Source organism: Cyanistes caeruleus, chromosome 5, assembly GCF_971803275.1.
Source record: "Cyanistes caeruleus chromosome 5, bCyaCae1.hap1.1, whole genome shotgun sequence".
Lineage (NCBI taxonomy): Eukaryota > Metazoa > Chordata > Aves > Passeriformes > Paridae > Cyanistes > Cyanistes caeruleus.
Window position 1 is genome coordinate 13,185,938 of NC_141705.1, and position 26,948 is coordinate 13,212,885.

At 36.0% G+C, this 26,948-nt stretch overlaps 1 protein-coding gene across 3 annotated transcripts in view; it reads left to right on the forward strand.

Annotated features, from left to right (window-relative positions):
- STX18 (syntaxin 18) overlaps positions 1 to 26,948 on the forward strand; it is a 59,762-nt gene that overhangs the window by 24,162 nt on the left and 8,652 nt on the right. For 2 of the 3 annotated variants that reach the window (XM_086887912.1, XM_086887913.1), the window contains 5 exons: positions 9,795 to 9,862; positions 20,013 to 20,128; positions 21,231 to 21,308; positions 21,412 to 21,478; positions 24,100 to 24,215. In XM_086887912.1, coding sequence (XP_086744038.1) covers positions 9,795 to 9,862; positions 20,013 to 20,128; positions 21,231 to 21,308; positions 21,412 to 21,478; positions 24,100 to 24,215 — 445 coding nt within the window. Of the gene's footprint in view, positions 1 to 9,794; positions 9,863 to 15,960; positions 16,128 to 20,012; positions 20,129 to 21,230; positions 21,309 to 21,411; positions 21,479 to 24,099; positions 24,216 to 26,948 lie in introns of all 3 variants that reach the window. The other variant, XM_086887914.1, reaches the window with a different exon arrangement.

Below are 26,948 nucleotides of genomic sequence, written 5' to 3' on the forward strand. Positions count from 1 at the left end.
TTTTTTTTTTTTTTGGTGTCTATATTTTTCCTCACCTCAGTTTGCTGTTATAAGGACTAGTAGAGAAGAGTTATTTTCCCTGGGGATGGAGGAGGTATTTTTTTGTATGGTCCTATTTCCTAGGTGCTGTAACAAAGGAGTAGTGGCTTGCTCAGAAAAGGCAGTGAAGCAGAGCATTTGAAGTGGGGCAGAGGAGATGTGTGTGCCTGATGGGGAAGCTCTGTCTGGGTTTCCTGAGGATTTGGGTGCCTCTCTCAGTGAGTCACTCTGCATCAGGTGTGGAAGGACTTGTGGTTACCAGGGCCCAGGAAGTTCCTACCATTTAGGATCCAGCTCTTGGAGTTTCTTGTTACACGAGAAGAGGGGGCAGAAGGGCCCTTCATCTTAATTTTTATGCTGATACCATAAAGCACTTGGATTAAAATTTTGATGAGTACAGAATTGGCTTATTTCCAGTATATTTATTTATTGCTTTTGTGCCTGATCTATACATGTTCTTTACATAAGGATTCATAAGCATCTCATTTCTGCCTGGGTCTTGGTGCTTTAGAGGGGGAGAAACTTATTTGGTATAAATGCTAGAACAATCACTAAATTAATATTCAGTCTATATAATACAAATGAAGGTGATGAAACGTAGTAGAAGCATTTTTGCATTATGAACATTATTGTACCAGTGATGAAAATCCAGGAAATACTTGCCTCTCTGAATACTATTTTTGAGACAGAATAGGTGTTGTGTCGGTTCGTGCTCTATATCAGTGTGGGTGTATGAATGTAAATACATCCATAACGTAGAGTTCTGAGTGGGAAGGGCCTGGCAGAGGGACTGTGGAGCCTGAGCGAGGCTCAGCTCTGCCCGCGGCTTCGGGAGCTCGGCCGCGGCGGCGCCTCGGGCTCGGCCCCGGCCCCAGGCTCGGCCCCTGCCCCGGTGTCAGCCCCGGCCCCAGGCTCGGGCTCGGGCTCGGCCCCGGTGTCAGCCCCGGCCCCAGGCTCAGTCCCGGTGTCAGCCCCGGCCCCAGGCTCAGTCCCGGTGTCAGCCCCGGCCCCAGGCTCAGTCCCGGGCTCAGCCCCGGCCCCGAGCTCAGCCCCGGCCCCGGGCTCAGCCCCGGCCCCGGGCCCAGCTCCTGCGGTGCTCTGCAATGAGCTGAAACAGATTCAGCTTGGTCCCGAAGTGAAGCACTTGTGCATGGAACTCTCTGAATTGCACCGCAAAAACCTTTCAGAAAATCAAAATAATAATAATAATAATAATTAATAATAATAATAAATAATAATAATAATAATGATTAGGAAGAGTAACCATTTATTATTGAGTATCTGTTAAATGAGACTGGACGTCTCTCTTTATATTATAGAACATTTTTCAGCCAAGAAAATGTACGACTAAAATGAGCTCAGACTGTGAGAACAAGGGACAAGGAAAATATCTCTTACAGAAAGACACAAGCAACGTTGAATGCATTTACTGAAAGGTTGTAAATGGAGCATTTTCAACAGCAGTGGTAAAGGCCAGTTATTGTAAATACGTATTTTGACCAATTTCCTTGTATCTCTCAACCAAAACATCCCACACAATTGTTGTGGGGTATATATTTTAGTCAATGAGGTTTTGGATGATTGTGTAAAAATATAAATGTGAAAGAAAGTTATGATTAGAGTTTGACAATAAACAAGAAAAAGAGAAATAGTAAGTTTTATTAAAATCAGATGTTGTGCTCTTTTTTTTTAATTGCAAGTATTTGTTGCTGCTGACAGTAAATGAAAACTAATTACTAAAACCATTTAGCACGATGCTACATTGTAAGAAACCTACTGTTAACTTTTTCAGGTTAACTCATGTTTCTATCGACTGTCTACAGACCATTTTCAGAATATCTGGATGGGCTTCTATATGTGATGGTGTCAAACCAGTGTGTTCCCACAAGAGCTAAGGAAACCATGACAACATTAATGCAGAGCTCTGTCTTAAAGTCTATGTGTTTTGCTTTTTTCTGGTTCAGAGTTGAAATTGAGTATTTTTGAGTAATTACCCTAAAAATGACACCTTATTTCCCTTCTGTTTACAAATGCTGGAAGTGCAAAGCATTAAAAACAGTTCTAAGGATATACAATACATTTGAGGATAATTTCCTAAAAAGAAAATAAAAATCAGTGTCTTCAAAGTATTTTTTCTGTACAGGTGGAGTTTGCTGTCAATATCATTACACATTTTTAAAACATTTATCAGCCCCAACTAACACTCCAGTGAAACCTAGTGATAATACTGGGTACTTTCAGTCTTTATTGTGGTCAGTGGGAAACTGGAGTTTTTGATCTCTTGGATTTTACTTTTGTTTGACTCTTATTAGAAGAGATTTGAGTGACAAATGTTAGCAGTTGTGTCACAAAATTGCAAGAATAATTTTTTCTTGGTATATTTGACTGAATCTTACACTAATTCTGGATTATTTTTATGGAAAGCGTAGTAAGATAGTATCAGCCTAAAAGCCTAACATTTTGAGATAGTGAGTTATTGACTACAAAATTTCCTATTGTGGGTAATTTACTATGAATAAAAAATAAAAATAACCAAATACAGATCTAAGGTGCATGTTAGAGGCAAAGTATTTAAATGTAAACTGACAGTAGCATAAATCAGTGAAATAATTTTTGAACCACAGACAGTATATATAAAAATATATTAAGTAAAGCAAGAACAAAAGAAAAATTAATTGTTTAGAGCCAACTGGTTTTGTTTTTTGTTTTTTTAAATGTACAAGACAATGCTTTTTTACTTCTTTCTTTTTGAAAGTTTGATATTAAGCAAAATAAAGTTTTCTCTACTCCAGACCAGGTGTCAGGAAATTGGCTTTGCTTCTTACTGCAGTTTAAAGATTTCTTAATGTGCGCCAAATGCTGCCTGTGGTATTCTGCAGACAGGTTTTAACTTCCAGTATTCCACAACTGACAAATGAAATCTTCTGCAATGATTCCTTAAAATTTTGCTTTCATTTTATTTTTTAAAAAAGTGTTGTTTTAAATTAGAAAAATACTGATAATATTAAACATCTTCCAAAGAATATTTTTAAAATGTTGTCCCATCTTTACCTTGAAGTTTCAAGTAGCCTCACTCTTCCTTTTCATGGCTTTTAATTCAATTAATTCAGTTTTGCACATTCTTGTCCCATATACCACACATTTTGGTAGCATGAGGTCCCCCATTCTTGTTTAATTCCTTTGCATCAAATGCAAGACTACTAATAAAATGCAATAAGAAATGTTTTTCTGCCCCTTGCTGTAACATATATGCTGATGTAAAACAGAAACTGAACAAAGTCACAATTTTCCTGAGATTAGAGGTAGCCAGGCTGGCTGTCTCCTCGCCTCCTGCTCCCCGCTTCCAGCTCCGGGCCACCCCCACGCTACAGTTTAGATATTATTTGCTCTTTTGGGTCTCAGGTTACGAGAGCAATTGATCTGCGTGACCTATTTTAGAAACTTTCACGTTTGCTGGGGAAACCTAAACCAAATGTATCCCCTCAAGAGACAAATCAGCTGCAAACTGGCCGGTTGATGTGTGGAGGCAGCCAGTGCGTCCCTCCCTCAATCCTGGGGACACAGCTCCACCTCATGGCCTGCTGGGAACTCGCCAGCAAATCCTTTAAAGGGCAGAATTCACACGATTAAATGTAGAGTTCCGGCTCCTGATTCAAACTTTAGTTTAACTTAATTTATTTAATCTGTGTTACATGTCACTGTACCAGCGAATTACATAATTCCATCTTTTGAAAGTTCCAGTTCTGAAATGTAAGATCCAGGTAACAGTACTAGGTAACAGTACTTTTAAAGTAAAAATTTTGTCAGTTCTTAGCAACATCCAGCAAAAGCCTGTGTTGATTCAATGGGCTGACAGTGTTTAAAATATAACCTAGGTAAAATATAACCAGTGTGGAACCTCACCTGTCTTGTGTTGTATTTTTAAAAAGTTCATATATCTATTCAAAGGTAGTTTGTACTGGAAATGGTTACTATAGGAGTAATTTTTGCATCAAAACATTTCTAACTAGGTTTTAACTGAAATAGTTCAGGTAAGAGGCAAAGCTCTTATTTTCAAATTTATTTAATATAAATTGTGATTCCATTTATAGTATCTATACTATTTGGGTTTTACTCCAGACTTCTGGAAGTCAAAACACTTACCTTCATTACATGCACTAACCATGGAAAATTTCACTTTATTTTGTAAATTTTTTTGTTATAATTTTTTGTTAATATGATTTAGACACTGGAAAAACAAGTTTATGTCCTTGCACTAATTATGGGATTTCCTCCTAGAAGTAAGACTGCTTGTTTTGGTAGAAACATGCAGTTCCTGTTCATAAGCTGATGTCTTACTGAAACTGAGAAATTCCCTTGAAATAGGCAATGGGAATGTTCAGCTTGACTATATGTTTGGAATTGAAAACATAATAGGTGTCTAGATACTAATATTAAAACAATATTAAGTTTTCCACTTCTTGCAAAGGGGCTTGTAGAATATAGTCACCTTTTAATGAATCTGTAGATGGAATCTGTTTAGGTGAGACATTGGAGATAATGTTTTTCAAACATATTGGAAAATTAAATGTAAAATTTTGTTTAGGGTTTTTTTTCCCCCTTGTTTTTAGGGTTACTATGGCACTATAGTCAGCAGTACTTGTTAGTGCTGCTGAATCAACAGTAAATACCATGTCTCTCACAACTTTTACAAAAGCCTTTCTATTATGTTTTGGTTTTAAGTAATTCTTTTAACAAAGTACAACATTTAAAAAAATTCAGAGCAGCAATACAGCACAAAGTGTAACAGTCAATTTTATATGGTAGGAAATAGTTGTGCATTGTTCTGATGGAAGAGTAAATTTGATAAAATGCTATATTTGTTCAATGAGAATGACTATTCAGCATGGTTGAGTTCTCTCTACAATATGTCACGGGAACCTACTCCAATCATTTTAATCGTAAACAATGCTGCTGCTTCTTGCAGTGGGTTAAATGCATGCAAATTGGAACCTACTGTTTCATGAGTGGTCAGTTCTTTGTTGGGAGTGGAAAGAAGTGCTGTATGTATTGCCGAGAGACTGAAGGAAGTGTAGTCAGCATATTCATTCTAAAGTCTCGGCATCTCATCAAGATGCTGCTTTGGAGGCAATGCTTTCCTGTTTCTCATCTTTTTAAACAACTTAGCCTGCTCTGAAATCATTACAAAAATCTCTAAGCAGAGGAGCATCTACCATTTCTAGTGCAGGCCCCTAGTATAAATAGAGCTGTGCATGCCACCTGTGGTAGCAGATGGCAGCCATTCACAGCTTCCTTTTGTGTCAGACCTGCATTAGATGCAATAATTGCTTTTATGTTTTAATAGGAGTGGTTTAAAAAATCTATAGTGGCAATAAAACACAGATATATGTATTAAAGAGATAGTTTACAGTGAGGATCAAGTGCAAACTGGAACCTAAAGTAACTTAAAAAAAGTTACATTGCAGGCTTTTACGTGAATTTGTAGTGTTTTTCACTTGCATGATGTTGATGCTTTTGTTTGCCACATAGTGGCAAACTGGTGCTGCTTCACTGTAGAGAATCAGTTGGGTTTCCATGATCAGAACTACACTTGGGGGTATTTAAATAACACCCAGAGTCTCCAGATTCAGGACCTGAGCTTAGGAGGTTATCATGATGAATTTTTTAGGTTATAATTAAATATACCTTATCTATTCATGGCAGATGCATCTTGTAAGAAGTTCCCTACTGTTCAGCTCCTGCTCTCCCTTATGCTGATACAGGTATTTGTGAAGCTGAAATGAAAGAAACCAGTTCTTTCCAGAAGAGTAATTTAAAAAAAAAAGTAATTTCAGTGTTTTGGGGTGTGGTATTAACCCTTAAGGGAGTGCCAGTGGGAATGGGAAGAGAAGAGGGAGAGCTTGGAGTTTGCCAAGTGACCTTCATTGTTAGAAGGAACATAAGGCACCATATTCTGGTAGTGAACGGAAACCCAAGAAGATGCTGTTGCTGTAATGATGTAACTCACAATATTGTGAGGAAAGGTATTTTATTCCCCTGATTCCCTTAGAAATGACAGTTACCTGGAAACTCAGGAGTGTTCTTCCCTGTAAGATAAGTTTAGTTGTGTAGTGCAAGAGTGCTACAACTACAAAGGGCTGTTCTGTAAGCCCTCCTAACTCTGGGGGGGTAAGGAGGAAGAAAGGAAATAATTTCTTTATTTCAGGGTTGAAGGAAAGCCTTATTTCTCTGCTCCAGGCTTTCAGAAAAAGTCAATTTTCAGATGCAAGGAGTGAGAACCATGACAAGAGGCAAATACTCAGATGTGTTTGTGCTTCTTCAAATTGCTGTCATCTATCCTTTTGACACCTGTGTGAACTGGTGATATAAATGTTTTGAAAGCAGGCATGTAGAGCAAATTGGAAGTTGCAGTTATGATGGATGGGTAAATGGAGTGGAAAAATGGGTGTGCTGAAATGCAAGTGGGATTTAAAATTCTACTAGATCTACTTGAAAGATTAATTAGAGAAGATACAAAAACTTACCCTAGAGGCAGTGGAAAGCAGGATGAGAAAGATAAACTGACTAAGAAAACTGGTGCAGAAGGGAAGACTTTTTTTACAGAGATAAAGTTAGATTTGGCCAAATTCACAATGAGTAGCTAATGGTGTTAAAACCCTCTTAAAGTTAAAACATTCTTTAGCTATCTTAATAAAAAGAAAACTAGCAAAAAGTGTGGATTTGTCATGTGATTATGTGATAGATGAGGAATGGTTTAGTCATGGACTCTAGACTGAATTAATAAGGAAAAAGCCATGGACCAGTGGCGTAAAAGCAACATACATGCTGGGATCTAGAAAAAATAGTACAAAAAAAGGTGTTTCCAGCAGAAATAGTTAAAAAGCAACCAATACCAGTAAATGCCTTTCTAGTCATTTGCATTGGAAGTGGATGCATACAAACTGGAACAAATGCAGAGGAAAGCTGTGGGTTCCACAAATTCAGAACTGCTTTGTGAGGAGGAAATAAAAGATTGGGGTTATTTGTCTGGGCTATATTAGATAGATAGATAGATAGATAGATAGATAGATAGATAGATAGATAGATAGATAGATAGATAGAATTACTGACAGTAAAGTCAAACACACATGCAGGGAAGCAGAATTTTTAAGGGAAAGGACCATTCTGAAGAAAGAAGTGATGTACAGATGTTGGTAATCAGTAAAACCAGGAGTTAGACAATAACTTAACAATAATAAGAGTAATAGGATTCTAATAAAACCACTCAGTTGTAATAGGGAGAAGCCTTATTCCCTTTAGGCTGAAGCTTGATAACTTTGTAAAGATTGTATGGTGGGTCTCTGATAACACCAGAATAATTTCAAGTTGGTGACACTGGAGATACTGTCAAGATTTATGTTTGTATAATGAGGGATATTTTGTGTCTACAAAAAAGTCAAACATCATACAAAACACCAATCAATTTTTTAAAATAAAATTAAATTTTCCTCACTTTAATACTAGTGAGACCGTCTTTTTAATAACAAAAGTTAATTTTGTTCATGTGGTTATGACAAATTGAGTTCAAAGCTATGCCAGTAGTACATGGTAACAAAAGGCAAAAGAAATATCTGCAGTGCAGGATTGCAGAAGATGCTGATAGAATTTGAGGGAAACTTAAACAAGAAGTCTCACTTCTGATGCAAATCTTGGGAACTAAGAGCCTGATGTGAGTATGGGCATAATGGTGTCATTCTAAATTCATGAAAATAGCTTTATGAATGAAGGAGAGGCAAAGTGGGGTCAGTGCAATTCAAACACATGATGACAATTTTAGCCTAAATAGAATGCTCTTTGTGACTAGATGAATTAATTACTGTAAGACAGTGCTCTTGCTTGTCATCCTGATTCTTTCTGCTTGTTAATCACTCCTAAATTGTAGCTATTGCAGTAATATTAAGATTTATTGCTTACAAAATTTTGCTTATCTATATTCTAGTTTAGTGTTTTCTTGTGCATTAATGTAAATGTTTTGAAATGTTTCTAATTTCACATTTGTTTTGTCCTCTGTAGTACCTCTTTCTGCATATTAATTATTGTTCTACTGGAACACTGTATAACTGTTTCAGATGTTTTGCTTTCATAGTCAAGCTTCATTTATCTATTCAGCAAATTTGATGACATACCAAATCTGAGCTGAGAAGGCGATTACTGTACAAATAATAAGTTAAGTGGCGATGAGAAGGAACATCCGTAGAATGGTTTAGCTTACCCTTTGTGCCTCGTTGGTCTTGTAGCAATTGCAGTATTTCCCTCCCTGTGTGTAATGGTGCTAACACATTTTGGGAGACTCCTGAAGGTACTGACAGAACTCGGTTTGCTATGGGTGGGATGAATTTTCCTGGGTTAACCACACAGAAAACTTTAAACATGAAGACTGGGAAAATCCATATTCAATATGATGAATTAGAGTAAAACTGAAACAGACCAAATAATAATAATATGGAAATGGAGGCTTATTTAATTGCACAAGGAAACATTTATCTTGAGTTGTATAATTTATTGTGGTCTTACTAAGTACGTTTTTTCCTTGCACTTCTTCTCAAAGACTGCTTTTGAAAAAACAAATAATTGGGGGAATTAATCTTCTATTTATCCAAACTATTCTATGTTCTTTCTCTATGTTTTTGTTTGTTTGTTTGTTTAATTGCAAAGATCATTTGCATGAAAATGGGATTTTAAGACTTGAACAGTTTCTGATACTTTTTCCCAGATACATGGAGTAAACTGTATTTATTGTAAACAAAACCAACTTTCATTTTGTAAAATTCCTTGCATGCTTTGTCTACACTGAATTATTAATTACTCTTTGAGAATATAGTTTTAAAAGTTGCATTGGAAAATATATACTTCTAATGTATAGAATTCTCTTCCCTTTTCCCTTTACTGATCATGTCTTCTCATTTCTGTGGTGAATGAAGATACACTTCTGTAGTTCCTCCATTCTCTAAAATAAGCAGTGTCTTATGCTACACCAAATCTTTTAAATCAGACTGAAGTTTGCAGAAGTTGTTTCAGGTTTTTTTTTTTTTTTTTTGGCTTTCCAAAAGATCTTTGTAACGATTTCTTTAAAAAGAAAATAAAGTGATTTATAGTAAAAGTTACCCAGAATGAGGTGGAAATTCAGAAATGGAAATTTAATTGGGATGTATGATCTGGCAAAGATTACTAATGATTATCAGCAGAGATACTACTTTAGTTTGGGCACAAATTGGTCACTGTATTGTGGGAAAAGTAGAAGGGAGAGGGTCAGTACCTTGCCATACGAGTTTTGATAGCTGAATTTAATATTGTATACCTGGTCAGTAAAGAATTGAAAAATTTCTTGCGTGGTCTTCCAAAATGAATTTATTTCCAAAATGTACATTAAATTCTGGATTGAGAATTTAGATAATGTTTTGTGTTACAGTGTTTAATATTTTTAACATTTAGTATTGTAGTTATATTTACCATTTAGTTTATGCTTTTTGGGAAGATGTGTATTTTTACTGCTGTTCTCCAAGCTGGACTTCAATACAACAGATCTTTCTTAGATTATTTTTATGTATTGATTGCTTGGAAAATCTGAAAATTCTAGTAAAAAAGAGTAAATTTTATTATTCTATTTAATGATATATTAAGAAATTTATGAATTCATGTTGGAAGTATAGAATACTAAACTTAAACCATAAAATAAATCATTATCTGAAATTTAATTATGATTTCTATTCATTTAGATTTCTCATATTGGAAAGCTGAAAGATTTTCTTCTACAACACAGAAAGGATTATATTAATGCTTACAGGTAAGTGTGCACTGTATTTAAATGGGTTTATCTATTTTTTATTTATTTGTCTTAATGTTTTTAAAGTGAACAGCTTTAAAACCCGTAGGTATAATGACTGAAACCAAAATAGAGATTGTTATTAATTGGCTTGCTGTAAACCACTATAAGATGAAAGAATAGTGCTGTCACAAGAAAACAGTGTGCCTGAATAAAATGAGACTCAGAATCTGAAGATGATTTCTGGCTCTTAGGAGTGAGTTCTGGAAGAAAACAGCCTGACAGTCAAAGTCCCACACGTTTTAAGGACCTGCAGAGTAAGTTTCTGAAGGGGTTCCTGGGACAGCAAGGTGATCCAGGTTTTCCCTTTTACTCTCTGATACTAAACCTACCTGTCAGGCCAAAGTATAAAGTCCAGTAGCATCAGCAGGTCCTGGAGGACAATGATGCAAACTCTTCAGGCTCTAGAATGTGAATTCCAGGTGAAGGAATTCAGTGAGAAGATGGTGCTAGAGGACAGCAGCACAATATTTTTCTGTGACAAAGACTGTGGTAGTTACTATCATGTGAAGAAAGTTTTGATTCTCTTCAGCCACTAGGAAGCATTCAAAACTACTGTTATCTGTTTACCTGTAGGTAACTTTAGTAGTAGGACTTTTAGAAGATTAAAACACGAATTTACAAGTTGGTGTTTGTAAGAAAAAAATAGTATCTTCTGGTCTGCAGATACTAAGTCAAGTTATCATAAGATCTGAATGTTAGTGCAGCTTGTATTTTGGTGAACTGAGTACAAATCATTGTAGCATATAAGAACTGTAAAATTTGTTCTGTAGTGAAACTTTGTTACATGCAAACTGGTGAATCAGCCCTGTCTGCATTCCAGTTCCGACACAGCCCTAACTAAAGCTGAGCCATTGCTTCAATCAAGGTAGATAAAATGCAGCCTAAAATCATTTTGTGTTAAAAGCTTCCTAGATACCAAATAGAAGTGGTATCCAGATATTCTTTTCCCAGAAAAGAGAGATGAGCCATCTGCTATTCCTTAGGCTCAGTCCATATTGGAGGAACAGTTTTTCTGAGAAACATCTCTGATCTTGAAAGGGTCTGTCACAGTGATAGCAATACTACCTCATCAGTGGAATCAAAGTGTGTTCTGAGTAAGTTATCAGAAGACTTCTGGCTCCCTTTTTTGTCTCCACAAGAGCAAAGGAAGGTGGCTTCTTTTGGCTAAGTGAGGGGCTGTGGGAGCTCTTCAGTCAGTGCTGATGAAAATGCTGCTCTGGGTGTGCACAGTTCTGTGAGGTGGATGATGGGTGCTTTTCCAAGGAGCAAGCAGAAGTAGTGCACAGCTCTGTGTTACGCCTGGCTCTCTGCTTTTCAGTGCCTATTGGAATAGGGCATGAACAACACTAGGTGGAGCCAGCAATTTAATACTGGCAAAACTGGGTGTACTGTATGAAAACTGTGTGTGTGCAGAGGTTGAGAAACTGCAAATAATTCCAGTAAGAGCAGTCAGCAGCGATTAAATTTTGGGTAGTGTTTGTATTTTATTAACAGTACTGTGCATACAATGGAAGTGGTTAGAGTAAAAGTATGTCTAGGTTATTTTGATTTCCATAAATTTTTAATGTTCTTTTTGTAAATAAGTTGCAACAAGTTATCATGGTAATTCCCAGTACTTTTCACCTTCCTCTCCCCCTACCCAAGTCTTAATTAAGGAGAGCAAAGAAGTGTAATTTCCTTTATTAAACCATAAAATAATTCTGCATATCTCATCTATGATTGCATTTGATTCTGTTCTTAATGGTCAAACTTAAATAGTTTGTTTAATTTGACATAAAAATGTCAAATTCCATATTGGATTATTTGTGCTGTTCTGCTTCATGGATGCAAAGAGCATCACAGCATGTGTGCTGTCAGTCTTGCAGTCTTAGCAAATGTCTCACTCAAGACAGCAGTTTTAACAACTCTTCAATACTTAAGTAATGGGGACAGCTTTTGAACAATTTAATACTAAAAGGCTGTGCTGAAATTTATATAGGAGATGTCAAATTTCATTAACAGAATTACTACTCTGTATTTTGTCAGTCCTGCTGTTTGTTCTCCCAGCTATAGGACAATGTATTGGTGAAATTGAGCTTTTGAGTTACCAAGTTGTTTTATTGTGTGCCTTTTGAAACTTCTTCATAATGTGTTACAACCAGGTTCTTGATTGCTTCTTTGACCTTACCTTTGAAGACTGTGGATTCTTTAATAATAGAGTTTTTATTTTTGGCATACATGAAATATCCTTCTGCAGAGGAGATGTCTTTAATTCATTTTTAGAGGAAAATTTTTAGCAATGAGAAAGTCAGTTGGAAGAGTGGGTATTTGAAACCAAGGCCCTGACCTATTTTATCAAACTTCAACTACTTAACGAAAATACCTAAACTGACTTAGTAGTTGTTTATTCACCTTCTTCTTGATTTGACTATTACCTGTAAAATATCTAAGTGGCAAAACGCGTGAAATTCGTGATGTAGTGATCTAAGCTTGCTGGTGCACAGGCCACTGCACCTTTATCCTCTTCTGTTTATTAGGATTTATTTCCTTTCTCTTACAGGCAGGGTTTTGCCTTCCATGATAAGGAATTTATTAGTGAGCGAGTGGCTCTGTAGACTCAGTGCCCCCATAGTGGGATGGGGGAGAAAATCAGAAGAGTAAAAAATGAGAAAACTCATGGGTTGAGATGAAGGGAGTTTAATAAGGAAAGAAAAAGCCACATACCAAGCAAAGCAAGGAAATTATTCACCGTGGGCAGGCAGATGTTCAGCCATCCCCAGGAAAGCAGGGCTCCATCACACGTAACAGTGACTTGGGAAGACAAATGCAATCATTCCAAATGCTCCCCCCTTCCTCTTTTCTTTCCCCAGCTGTATGTGCTGAGCATGAAGCCATATGATCTGGAATATCCATGTGGTCACCTGGGGTCAGCTGTCCTGGATGTGTCCCCTCTCAGTTACTTGTGCATCTGCAGCCTCCTCACTGGTGGGGTGGGATGCAGAGCAGGAAAGGCCTTGGTTCTGTGTAAGCCCTGCCCAGCAATAACAAAAACATCCCTGAGTTATCAGCACTGTTTCTAACACAAATCCAAAACACAAACCCCATTCTTGCTGCTGGGAAGAAAATTAATTATATCCCAAGCAAAACCAGTGCACACAAGTTAATCACTTTTCCTGGAAAGGAGAAGACAGGGACTCTTGAGTCCTGAAGTTGTTAACAAGATGTGGGTACTTTTTAATTTTTTCTTATTAAGCAATAACTCCTTTCAGATGAGGATTTCAGATGAGGTCCCATTCTTAATATACTGACTGCTACACATTCTGTATTCTTCTTCTCAGTCCATTTTCTGTAGTGCTTTTCTACACTGCCTTTCACACTGTGTTAGGAGAAGATCCCATCTTCAGTCTTTGCTAACTTGTCTCATGTCTCATCTGTGAACAACTTGTGCCTTTGCTTTTCATCATCAACTCCTTCATGTTTTTGATCACTGAATCACCAAGGTAATTCCTATGTTTGTGTTAAATATACTTCAAGGAACTAGTTGTAGTGCCCTAAGACCTGGAAATTTGAAATGATCCTCTTGGGATTCCTTCACAGCCTTCAGTTTCTCTGAAGAAAGGTTTAAGTATTTTAATTCCAGTCATTATTCCTACTGTTCTAATGAGAATGTTTAATTGGAAAGGAATTGTGAGAATTCTAGATTTTTACCACAGAACACCTCATACTTAAAAGAAAAATACTTGAGAGAAGAGCTTTCCATCTGGAATTATTAGACATCCAATTAATTGTGTTTTGCAACTGCAGAGATACTTATGTAGTTGATCAGTGTAGTGTAGATGACTTCTGAATAGAAATGTCCCTTTTTCCACCAGAAAGGCTGCTTTTGATGGGAGTGGCTTTTGGTGTATCTTCATTACATGCTTCTGTGGTCCTTCTGTACAGTTAAGTGCGTGAACATTTGTTGTTAATTGCAAATAATAGACCTTGAAAAAACTATTAACAAATTATCTTTCTGTCCTGAAAAGTAATGTTAGTGCCCAGTAATTATGCCTCTTGCCCTAGCATTTATCTATCTCTGTCTCAAGGCAATAAATCAGTTACAGCATTTGCCACTTAATAGAAAATAATTGAATGCATACACAGCATTTTGTGGAGAGTGTTTCTTTGTATTTAACAATAAAAGAAGTAGCCATTAAAGGACTCTAAAAATACTATTTTACTGACTCCTGTACTCCAGGCTGCATTCTTTTCTTGACTTAGCCACGTTTTTACAAGAAGTAAGGCCTGTTTTGTTGTATTGAGATGGTAAAACATGTAGGTGAACTATAAAGACTTCATTCCTGGAGGAGCATATTTTTCTGTTATCCAGGGAATTATTTTCGAATTATGTATGTATGTATTTATTTATTTATTTTTAAATTACACAGAATTAGTATTTCATATTTCAAAAATAGTAATTTTTTTATAGTAGCACTCTGGAATAACTCACCAATATTTTGCAAAACTGAAAATGCTAATTCGAGTTTGCCTGTATTGCCTATTCTAGTGGCTGAGGCTTTCACGCCATAAGTCTAAAATTAAAAAAAAATCCAAAACCATTAAAGTTGTTATGGAATGTTTTCTCATTTGAATTGAGGACCTTTTAGCTTGGATTTATGTCAGACAGCATTTGTATGGAAAAAGACAGTAAATGAAAAGGCATAAAACTTAGTTAAGTAAGAAATCAAACAATTTACAATATACTAGATGCTGAAAGGGAAAGATGCGACTGCTGCATTTGCGGCTAAGGTTATACATATCTGTATGTTCGCTTAACACATGGGAGCATTTCTGTATGGATTTGCAAGGCAGGATCTGCAGGTGGTAAGTTGGGAAAATATTATTTTACAACTGATTTCTGCTTATTGCTTCTAACTTTTTTTTAATACACTGTTGGAGGAAAATCAGTTTTTTCTTCTAGATTTATTACCTTCATAGGATTAGTAAGCAGAAGATATTTTATGTAACAGCATAATTACTAATTCCAAAAGCTAATGTAACGTTGGCTTTGCTTCCTTGCGCTTTGCCAGCAAAATAGGATCATAGAAATGTTAGGCTGGAAGGACCATGGCTGCAACATCCAGAAAGAGAATGACTAGTGTTTTCCTTGCTTTTAAATACTTCTTTCTGTGAAGATTTCATATTCTCATTCTGCTTTTTCCTGTTCCCCTATCCATGTTACTAGAATAAAGTATCCCATTGTAATGATGATTTTTTTATGCAACAACATGTTGTTGTGTTTGGTTTATGATACAATATGATCCCAGATGACTTTCTGAAGAACTGTTCCCTAATCAGTTGTTCCCCATTCTCTGTGGGTTCAGATAATTGTTCTTGCTGCAGCAAACAGCTTCTGACCATTCCCTATTCAAATTCTTTGTGTCATTTCTCCAAGTAATATTGTTTTGAATTGAAGTCTTGTTCTCTTGATATGGTTTTAATTTGCTTAACTTTATACATCTGAACATTTAGTAAGTATATAGTCCATTCTGCTGAATCATTAATGAAAATATTAAATAGCATCAGTTTTGGGACAAAATCCTGTGAAACACAACTCATTGTTTCCTTCTGTTTTGGTATATAACTACCCGTAAGTTCAACTTTGCAGTTTCACATTCATATGGTGCTTATTTCTTTTAACTCATTTATTCATTGGTAGCTTATGAAAATGTTATGTGGGATGATAACAACAGCCATACCAAAACACAGGAGTGATTGCTTTTCATCTATCCAACAGTAAAGATCTGTTACTGCATCCCAGCAGTAAATTACCCTGCCTATGATGTACTACTGATACATCTTGGGTACTGGTAATCTTTCTGTTCTTTCCTAAGTGCTTAAATGTTGCTTATTTATTCCTGTATTTTTTCTAGAGTGAGTGGTCTACAAATGTTCTGTGCTTTTTTTGTCCCTTTAACCCTATTTTCAAAGATAGTTGCTAACCTTTGTCTTTTTATCAATCTGTCATTTGCTTATTCTCTCCTGTTCTTGGCAGTGAGGACATCTTGTCATTTGATGCATTTCCCATTTTATTCCAGGGCTTGGTCTCCTGTCTCTGCCCACTGTATGAATGTGCATACACCCTGGGCTGTTTTGGAAGTCGGTTAGTTCCGTTCAAGAGCACAGCTTTGTCACACAGATAGGAGGGATATGCACTTCACCAAGTTTACCTTCAGTGTTGTCCCAGGAGCCACTGCACCTTCAGGTACACTTGTGCTATGACCTGGTTCACGTAGCTCTCTCTCACACACTGTTCACTCAGCAGCCTGATGGTAACATCAACAAAGAATTACGATCTTTTTAAAATGACAGAGATATTAAATTTGGCCCAGGTGATTTAAAAGCAGTAAGCTAAAAGGAGTAGTAACTGCAGTTTTCAAGTGACATTAACGATGAAAGTTAGTGCAAAAAAGACCAAAACAAAGCAATAAACATCTTGAATTAATTCATACAATGCATATAATTTTACTTCTCTGTTTAGTAACAAGCCAGTACCACATTCTTAAGTGTTTCTTACAGTAATGTTTGCAGGGCAATCTCTTACTATCACTGGCATCCCTTCCCAGTTGTGTCTCATCCTGTGCTTGATCCTTTTCTGTGTCCCTGCATGCTGTGTTCCTTTAGACTTTTCAATAGAAATCAGAACTAATTTGCACTTTGTATTCTGATCTTTCTGTTTGAGCTCAGCAAAGCTCAGTTCATCCCTCACTGTATTGCCTATTCTTCCTTTTCATTAAGGGCAGAATTGCACAGAGTATCATAATGTAATTTCTATATGAAAACTACTAGTTCATCTGAATTCTTGTCTATTCCTTTTTAGGTTTTTTTCTATTCCTTTTTTAGGTTTACATTTTCTTTGCAATTTCACCTACTCATTTTTCTAGACTGGTGAAATCTGCCCACTTGATGGTCACTGTCTTCATTGTACTCTTCACTCACTGTTAAAAATGACAAATAAACCAAGTTGCCTTCTAGCCCAAGTTTCTTACGAGTTGCTGTCATATTGGCAAGGATGAAAGTTCAGAGGAATTTATTTTCTTCCTTTCTTCATTCTTTATCTGTGTATATCTTGGCTAATTATTCTGATTGCTTCTGAAAAACCTGATTTTCATAGCCCTTCTTGATTTACTGATGAACAGTCCACTGCTGTGATACTGCCAGTGCACTTCTGAGCATGAATTTGTGTCTCTGACATACAAGACACAGTTGGATTTTTTTTTCTGTTGTGTTGGTTTTTGTTTGATGTTTTTATGTGGTTTTGGTTTTCTTTGGCCTGTTTTATTTTAATTAATGGTTTCTCTTCTGGTAGAGGATGGTGATTAAATGGATTTTCAGTATAATCTTCATGTGCAGATTTACTGGGGAGTGCAGTGGGGACTTCAGTACCCTGTTAGTACTAGTGGATGCCATATGTGTTCTGCTATAATGGGATGTGATTGTATGACTCCATTCTTGCCTTCCCAAGGAGGTTGGGTTTCAGGTATCCTTCCCTCTGAGTGGCTTGACCAGCTCAAGTTCAAAAGCACTGGTACCAGATACTATGTAAGCTGTAAGCAGTTATAAAAGGAAAAGTATTCTGTTTCTTGTTTACTGAATTAAGCTGCATTTTGCTAGCTTTGAAGCTGTGAAACTCCTATTTAAGAATTTGATCTACCCTGTTTTTCTATAAGCAACTAGGAAAAGTAACTTAACAACTTGGTTCCCAATGTTAAAAAGCTGTTGCAATTATCCTCAGTGTATCACTAGACTACCAGTAGTTAAACTGTTAATAAAAAAATGAAGTGTTCCTGAGGCAAGTTTTTTCATATTTATTTCTAAGTCTGATTTCAAAGAATATTCTGGTTTGTGTTTTGTAATCTTTATTTTGCCTTCTTATGGTTAGAAGTGCATAGAAAGTGTAGGGCTCTGCAAATACTGCAAAGCTGGGAAGGGTACAAGAAGCTAGACTTAAAACTACAAGAACTTTATATCCTGTTCAGTAGCAGACCAGCTAGAATTTATTATCGTAATCTGAAAAAGAAGAGTGGAATTTTTTTTTGTCAAGGAGCCATCATACAGCTGTTACCCAATCCTTATTTCCCACCTAAATCTATGTGCCCCAAAATGCTGAAGTAACTCTCTAGGCTGAGCTCACTGAATGACATTATGAATTATACCGTACCAGATGGTCTTAATGGTCCCCTTCTGTCTTGGCCTGTGTGGAGATGGATGTAAGAATGGATTTCGTGGCTTTACATGTGCTTAAAACTTGCTTATCCAACAGACTAGCAACAAAAATACCTATACAAGCTGTGCAGAGGAACTAGGGGAGAGGTCTGACCCAATATATTTAACAATATGAGTTATCTTACCTTGGATTTGTGACTGTCATTGTGTCAGCCAAGTTGGGGAAATCCCCTCTTATCACCTATTTCTAAAATCAGGCAATTTCAAATCTTTCATCATTCAGAAGCTGCTTTCTCACAAAGTGTGATTTAGGGTTACAGCTTAGAAAAACACTGATTATGGCTGTGATAGGGATTTTGCCACAAATTTATGAAACCTGTCTGTCCTGAACAAAGGAGAGCAATGCAGCTGCTAAAAGATAAATGGAAACACTACATATGGCTGATTTTCTCTAATGAATAAAGAATAATTTTATGACATTTGGAGTAGTTTTAACCAGAGGGGGGAAAAAGCTCTGATATTTAGATGTCAAATACATGGCAGTTTTAGAAACAAACATGTAAAATATAGAACATTACTTCTATTAAGAAAAATTAGTTTGTCTTACTGTTTGCTTGCTAATCTGTGCTTGTGTACTAGCTGACCAATAAGCAGTAACTAATTTTCAAGTCAGATGAACTATATGCTGGTTTTTTTAATGTAAAACCAGTAATATGAGGTGGGAATGAAGAGATTTTGGTATAATACTCGAAGACTTTAGAGTATACTTATAGCTTTGTGGAGATGTGGACCTGTGCTTGCAGTACATTGATGATGAAGGAAGGAGCTGCTGTGTCTGTGTAGGATGAATTGATGAGATGGGATTGTGGACATTCCTGCACTGGGATTGCAGCAGACACAGGGGAGCTTTGGCATTATTGCAGTGAAGTGTGTAAGAGATCTCTAAGGATATCAGGCTGAATATTGAAGATCCTCTCTTTTTACTTGTTATACTGCATTAATGTAGTTGCATTACACATGAGGAAATTCTCACATATAAAAGTAATAATTTCAAATGTAGGTATGAGTTAAGGTTTTCTTTCCTTTTTTAAAAAGCAGATATAATAGGCTGTGATCACTACATCATCAGGAAACCCAAGATGGACTTTTTTTTACTGTAGCAGTTTTATCATCCTGTCACCTGTGCCTGTGGAAACATTGTTAAATAACTTTATACATTATGCTTTTCTGCTGGTTACCTACAGTGAATTAATATTTTAAGGACAGGCCTCCATTTATATTAATTTAGCAAATAAAGGATGTATTAGCATTAGAAAATATTAAATGTGTAATGTATAATCTAAAATAGAAATAAACAGTGGGAACAGGTTTTGATAAATATTGCAATTAATTTGATACTAAAATTGTGCATTATTTTCCAGTATTCTTCCTCTAGTTTGAATTCACAGTTTAATAGTACAGCTACTTTAAAAATTAAGCACTGTTATTAGGATAATGAAAACATATTTAAGTAAAATAAGTTCCTTTTTTTGTACTTCTTTCAGTATTGGAGCTATTCCATTATCTTAATTGTTTTTGTGTTTTTAGGACACTTTTTTGGAAGAAGTACCAAGGGCAATGATATAGGCAATGATATATTTTCTAGTTGTATTTTCTCCTTATCTGCTCTGTGTTTGGTTATGTACAAGATGATAGGAGATACTGATTTTTCTACCTACTTTACTAGTAAAAGTGTTCTAAAAAAAGCCTCCCAACTTTATAGGAGTGGCATTTTATCAGTGGTAGTTACTGTACTTCTTATTACTTTTTCTGTGAAAATCAATATTGCAGAAATGTTCTCTCAAAGGTAGTGAGTCGGCAGAAGGTCTAAGGTGTGGATTTTATGTTGGGGATTTTTAAGTAACAAGTTTGTCTTGTTTCTCAGCCATATTATGTCTGAATTTGTGAGAATGACGGATACAGAGCGTGACCAGATAGATCAAGATGCCCAGGTGTTTATGAGAACGTGTGCAGATGCCATTCATCAGCTCAGAACAGAAGGTAAACTAAGCAGCTCTTACATGTTTTTTTTAGTTGCTGATAAAGGCTAAGGTAGTGCTGAATATTGGTAAATAATGGTGAATCTTAAATGCTTTAGGAAAAAGATTGGGGAAGTCTCATTGCCTTTTTGTTTGCTTTGGTGTAATCCCATTGGCTGATTAGTTCAGTAATTCCAGTATATTAACTCCATTTTCTTTAATGATAGTGGAAAGAGAAGCCAGAACATAGACTTTTGTTTATATGTTCAAATACACCAGTTAATAAGTGTAAAAAATAGTTGTAAATATTTGCTACTTGAGTGGTAATTCAGCACTGTGGCACAGAGGCCTAAACCAAATCCTCTGTATTTGATGCTTGTCTTTTGCTAGCTTGTCTACCTGTAACATATTTACAGGTATAATACTTCCAAGTTTGAGATAATTAAATAACTTTAACAGAGTCCTGGTAAGTGTTTTTGACAACTTGAATGAACCTTTACTATACTATCTTGTGAAAGTGGTAGAGAGAGAATTTCTGTGTTGCTGTTTTCAAGCTGACTTGCTGCATCTCAATTTTATTGATATACAGAAGGTTTTCATCAGCTTTAAAATGCCATCTAAACATGGTTGTAGCGTTATTCAGTATCAGTGAATGTCAGTCATGCATGGGAACTGCATAGTATAAAAATGAAAAATATCTATATATGTGCATTAAAAGGATGTTTGACACAATAAATCCCCAAAATTTCCACATAGTCTGTACACTGGAAAATTTGAACAAGTTCAATAATTCAAGCATGTTAAATCTCTAGATCTGTTTGCTGTTCTTAGCTAGATGTTGCCTATTCCTATTTAGAGTTTAAATTACATAATAGAATTCTGGTATATATAAAAATACTATAGGACACTAGTTATTTTCAGTTTTTGGTTTGTTGTAATCACTTGCTGTTTTAGAGAATATATATTTAAATATAGCTATGTTTAAAATAAATACTAATATATAACATATATAAAATGTAATCAGGCTTTTGAATATAACTTGCATATCAACTGAAAGTGCAAACTGTTGTAGAATTCAGTAAAAAAGTTAAAAGATGGTTTTATATTTTTCTTTTGTATTTCAGCACACAAGGGTGTCCAGTCTGCTCAGGTGAAGGAGCACAGAACAGCTGTCTTGGACTTCATTGAAGATTACTTAAAAAGTACTTAGTGTTTACTGAATAGTTACAAATGGATGATTGCATTTTCTGAGAAAGGAATCTTGCTCTTTTAACCAGGAATTTTGTTTACTGCTGCCTTGAACAGGAGTGTGCAAGCTGTATTCTGAACAAAGAGCCATCCGAGTTAAGCAAGTGATAGACAAGAAGAGACTGTGAGTAGCATCAAAAAATAGTTTAACTGTGCCTTTCACTTGTAGGACATTCAACAAAACTATTGTTCATGTTTAGATTCTGAGGATACTGTTTTAATGGAAGTTTGTGGTTGGGTGAGCAACTTCTGCTGTCAACAGGTGCATTCCAGGGCTCTTTACTCTTCAGGCGTGTGAAGTCAAGTCTGAAAGTGGCAGAGTGCCATTATACTGTTGTAGTTCTCGTTTAGGTAAAGGATTAAAGCACCAAATCATTAAAATGTGGATTTAAAAACCTATTTGACTTCTACAAATTCACCAAAATATTTTTTTTTGCTTTTTTTTAAAGGTCCTATCTTACTGCTAAACAAGTGACTGTGTTTTTAATAAATACTACTTGAGATGGCAGGTGTTCACGGCAAGCAGAAACGTGATGAATGTAAAAAACTATAATCTAACTTCTGAACTGAAACAAGAGTTTCTACTTCCTGTAGTGGCACTTGTTAAGGCTGCTACTGTAGAGCTGAAAATGTCTAAGAGACATTAAAGATGATGTGCTTGCTGCCTTTTTGGTCTGATGGGATTTTTTTTTTCACTCAAGTTTCAAACTCCGTACTTCTTCTCTTTCTTTTTCTGCATACTCCCAATTGTGAGAATGATAGAGAAAGTGAGCAGGTTTGCAATTTATTTAATACCTGAGAGGCTTTCCATGTCTTCTCACTCTGCAATATTTGAATGGGAACTTCAAGGTCCATTATCTATATTATAATGAAAAAAAATATAGTTCTAGAATCTAGTATCATTGATTTGTAATTTTCCTGAGGATTTCAGCAGATACTTTATGTGATAAGAACGTGTACCCTCTATTAAAAGAACTAGGCATCCTTTAAACAGTGCATCCCAGACACTTTGTTCATTTTAAATTGAAAGTTTCCTGTATTCCTATAAGGTGCACAGTAAGGACAATACAATTAAGGAATATGTTTCTTTAGAAATAAATTAATCCTAGTGCAGCTCTTCTTTCCTGCAGTTTAGTCAATTTAAAATATGTGGATATCACACAATACTGAAAACTTGGCCATAGAAATGTATTTCATCATGTTTCCTTTTATACTGATAATTACCCTAAGCTCTTCAACAAATTGCCTGAGTGTTACGATTTTCTTGCAGAGGTTGCCTTTATGTATTCACTCACATTTTTTGATTAAAAGATTCTGTGGTTAGGACTAGTTTTGCAGAAAGAAAAGCTGAGAAATAGAAACACAAGCATTTTTTTCTGTAAAGGTACTTTGTTGTGATTTTCAATTTTAATATTTATTGGTATTCAAGATTATATTTAATTTCAATTTTAAACTTCCTTTTTCCTTGAGATTTTGTGTGTTATGTATGCCATTATTCAAATCAAGCTGATATTTTTACTTGGGGAATTGGTGTTTTCTTAGTATTAATACTACCACTTGAACTGCACAGATATGTAGATAAGTTTTGTTTATTATTATTATTATTATTATTATTATTATTATTATTATTATTATTATTATTATTATTATTATTATTATTATTATTATTATTATTATTATTATTATTAGGCAAATTTGAGAAGGAGGAGATGAGAGAATTCTTCTCTGTAAAATTACCAAAAGCCAGTACTTGGAGAGTTTTTTTTAACTAGCAAAGGTTCCCTGCTACTGTTTTTTCTTGTTAAATAGTGATCACTCAGTGATGACAATTGCATTATATTCTGTTTTTCACAGAATTTTCTAATTGTGGGTTAGAATTTAGACATAATGCAAAGAAGGTGTTAAAAAAAGCAACACCTTCTGTTAGGCACAGGGGAGAATTAAAAATGATAATGAGATTAACTGTTGATTCTATTTGAGAGGGTAGGAAGTGGGAAGTGATTTGAGAGGGTAGGGTGGAATCACCTGGCACAGGAGGTAATTCCACCCACTGGGTTTTGGATTTTTGGTTCTTTATCTTCTCCAACAGCATTACTAAACATTTAACTGCTTGCTGTGTAACAGTTACAAAATTCATTGCAGACAACAATAAACCACAGAAATTTACTGGAAAAAAATACCTTAGCAATAATTTTCAACCTGAAATATACTTGACAAGTACTTAATATATAATCATTGAATAAGCTTCTCACGTTTTGCATTGCCTTTGTATTAAAATTACCTAATAGGGACTTAGAAGTAGTATAAGAGATAATTCTATTGTATTTCCTTTATGATAATTGAAAGTATAAAGTAAAGCTATCATTATTATTTGAAAAAAATAAAGAAATAGGCTTGGCCATTGCTACTAAAATTTTTTCAGTATGACCTAAATGATGGCTTTTTAAAAAAATACTAATACACTGGATTTTTGAAAGGAAATTTAAAGTATCAGTATTTTTATTCTGTAGCCTTCAATGTTCTCAACTCTGAGCATGTGGTGCAGGAATACTATTCATGCTTTCTTTGCCTTTGTAATAATATTTCAGTGACAGTTGCTAAGTACATTTTGTATCTTGCCTGGAAAATCTTTAATGTGAAGTTTGTAAGAGTTAAAGTATTGAATTTAGTAATCCGTGGTTGTTTTCATTTTAGAGAAATACATCTGTGTAATATCAGTTACATCATAGGCTCTTGTACTTCTAGGTCCAAACTTGAACCTGAGCAGAGCAATGTGTCCAAAGCACCTCTTTCCACTGAAAAATTTTCACAGAGTCCTTTAGAGGATTCTGAAGAAAAACTTTCTGCTGAGGAAAGCAAAGGTAAGAATAAAATGTAGTTACGTTTTGCTTTTTTTGGCAAGGCCCATCTGGTTGATAGTACTTCCTTCACTTTAGAAGGGAAAATTTCTGTGACTGGCATGTTTTCCATTTTCATCTTCCTTGAGCTGATCAGGCTTCTGTGAAGGATATTTTGAGACTGAGGAAGCAGAATCTTAAACTTTTTGACATGCCAAGTAAACAGTCATATGCTATGCTGAATTCTTCATCCTCTTAATAACCTCTTCATGAGCTTTTTTCATTTATTTTTATCAATATCATATCTTCTGAAATTTGTCTGATTTTTCCATATTCCTTTCACTGAATGCAAGGAATTAGAAAGTAGGTCAACAACTCTCTGGGAACATTCTGTAGTTTTAAGCACAGAGACCTTGAGTTGGACACTGCTACAGTAGGAACTCTGAGGTGGAACATGCTCACACAGAGGAGGTTATTGGCTGGTCAGATCCAGTAGTTTTGAGGCTTTCTTCTTGACAGCATTAAGTTGCCCTGCTGGGAGGGTTTCATCTCATCTTTCAGTGGGCAGGAGATAGCCAGAAGTCCAAAGCAGTATCTCTGACCTTGGGGTCATTTCAGATGGTGCAGATCTTGATGGGATTTGTGGGCATTGGTTCTCATTCCTGGTTGCCTGCTTCTCAGGCTGAGAGATAGAAACCAATTCAATTCTCTTAGCCATTTCAGCCTGTTCTGGGAAGTGTATGCTGGCAGAGCTTTGGAGCAGAGTGCCTTTTGGAGTACCACCACTATGCAGATAATTTCACGTTTCATGCATAAAGACAAATCTTGTTTCGATGATTCTGAGGTTGCTTTCTGTGGCTTAAGATCTCCCACTTGTGTTGTTTAAAGAAGACCAAGGTACCCTGTGATTTACAGCAGGATTTTTTTTCCTTCTAATTACATTACATTAGGATAATACTTCATCAGGATAGAACAAATGCAGTGGTTGGCCATATTATTCTGATGAAGTTGTTTCTTTAGTGATTTTTGCTAAGAGTACAGTGCCACTGTTAGGTGACTCCAGGGCCACACAGAGAGTGGATTCATGTGAAGTGGGTGCTCCACTTCTGGATGAAGTTTCTAACATTGAATTACCTCACAATATGTGAATGAGTTCATTTTCTGATAATGGCTTTGCTTATCTTCCTAACCAGTTTGTACTTCTGCAGCCCTATCAGTCTGCCTCTTTTTTTTTTCCCCTGACACTGAATTTATCGAAGTACAGGTTTTGATTATGTGCTGTTTCTAGTGCTTACCTCTTCATAGTGTGGCATAAGTGATGCAGCACACAGGCACACAGATGAGTTTCACCTTAACCTGTTATCAGTGTTTCACAGCTGTGAGCTGGTGCCACTGGAGAAGCAGCAGCATAGTAGCATCTTCATTGCCCTGTGCTCTTCCCTTGTTACCAAATATCCCTTCAATCTCTGGAAGTGTACACTCCCACCACATAGTGTCATTACAATTTTTAGCTCCAAAAACCTGTGCCACAGCATGGAAAATACTGTTCCTTGGTTACCTTGGACACAGCAAACCACTGCAGTAAATAAAAATGCAGCTATTTTATTGCACATTAATTTTGATTACTCCAGTTCTCACTTTCATGAGTTTTTGCTTTAATTTCTATGAGAAAGTAGGGCTCCTGCCACACAAGTTGTGTTGCTGCAGTGCTTACAAGGGGTTGCTGACTAGACTTCGAGAAAACTATGGAACTTGTATATCAAAATAAATCTGTCTAGAACAGTATGCAAATTCACACAGCCTGTGATTTCTCACATAAGGATAAGTGCTGGTTGCTGCTGCTTGTAGAAATCAGCCTTGTGACTTTGCTGGTAGGTGGTTGTCAAAGTGTGAAAATAACATGAACAAGATGACTAGGAAACAAGAAACTCAGTTTAAATCTTGCAGCCTTTGATTTATACTTTTTTTTTTCCAAGTAACTTTCAAATTTTTAGGAAGCCAGAGGATTCTTTGTATTTTGAAATAAGCTGTTTCATCCTCAGGATATCGATGGCTTAGAGAATGGTGATAATTTGTTTTAATGAATTAGCCATCAGCAGCATGCCTGGGTCTCTTGGGTTAAATCTCATCTGTAAAGATACTTTTGAGGGCAGCTTGTGGTCATGTCCTTAATTTGAACACTGTGATGAACAGCTGAATGTTCTACTTAGTGTGCTGAAGCACAACTTGGGTTTTGTCTGTTTTTTTGGCAGAAACCAAAGCAAAATATGTTTACCTTTGTTTTGAGGCAAGGCACCCATTTACATTAGAATTGTAGTAGACATGCCACATGGTAGGAAAATGGTCTCTCTGGAGAGTGCTTCTATATACTGGCAGTATTTATTTGCTTGTTACAAATTTGACATTTAGTTTATGGAAATAAATGTAAAGAATGAGTGGCTTTTTAACCGGTCCACAAGCTTAGCAGCTGTCTCAGCGTGGAAAAAGGTTCAGAGGATTTGATCATTATTTTATATCTCTCTCATGAGTTAACTACTTCTCCTTCTGAACTAGAAATGTAGTTTGGCTTTTGCTGGTTGAATTGCAGAAAAGCATTAATGTCAGCTCCGTGAAAGCTGCAGAAAGCCCAAAACATACCACAGTGACAGGAGGAACCCTGGGGAGATACATGTTTCTTGCTTACCTCTTACCATAAGTATATTTGCTTATTAGCCATCACATTGGATACAGATGTTGTATTTTAACAGTGCTGGTAGG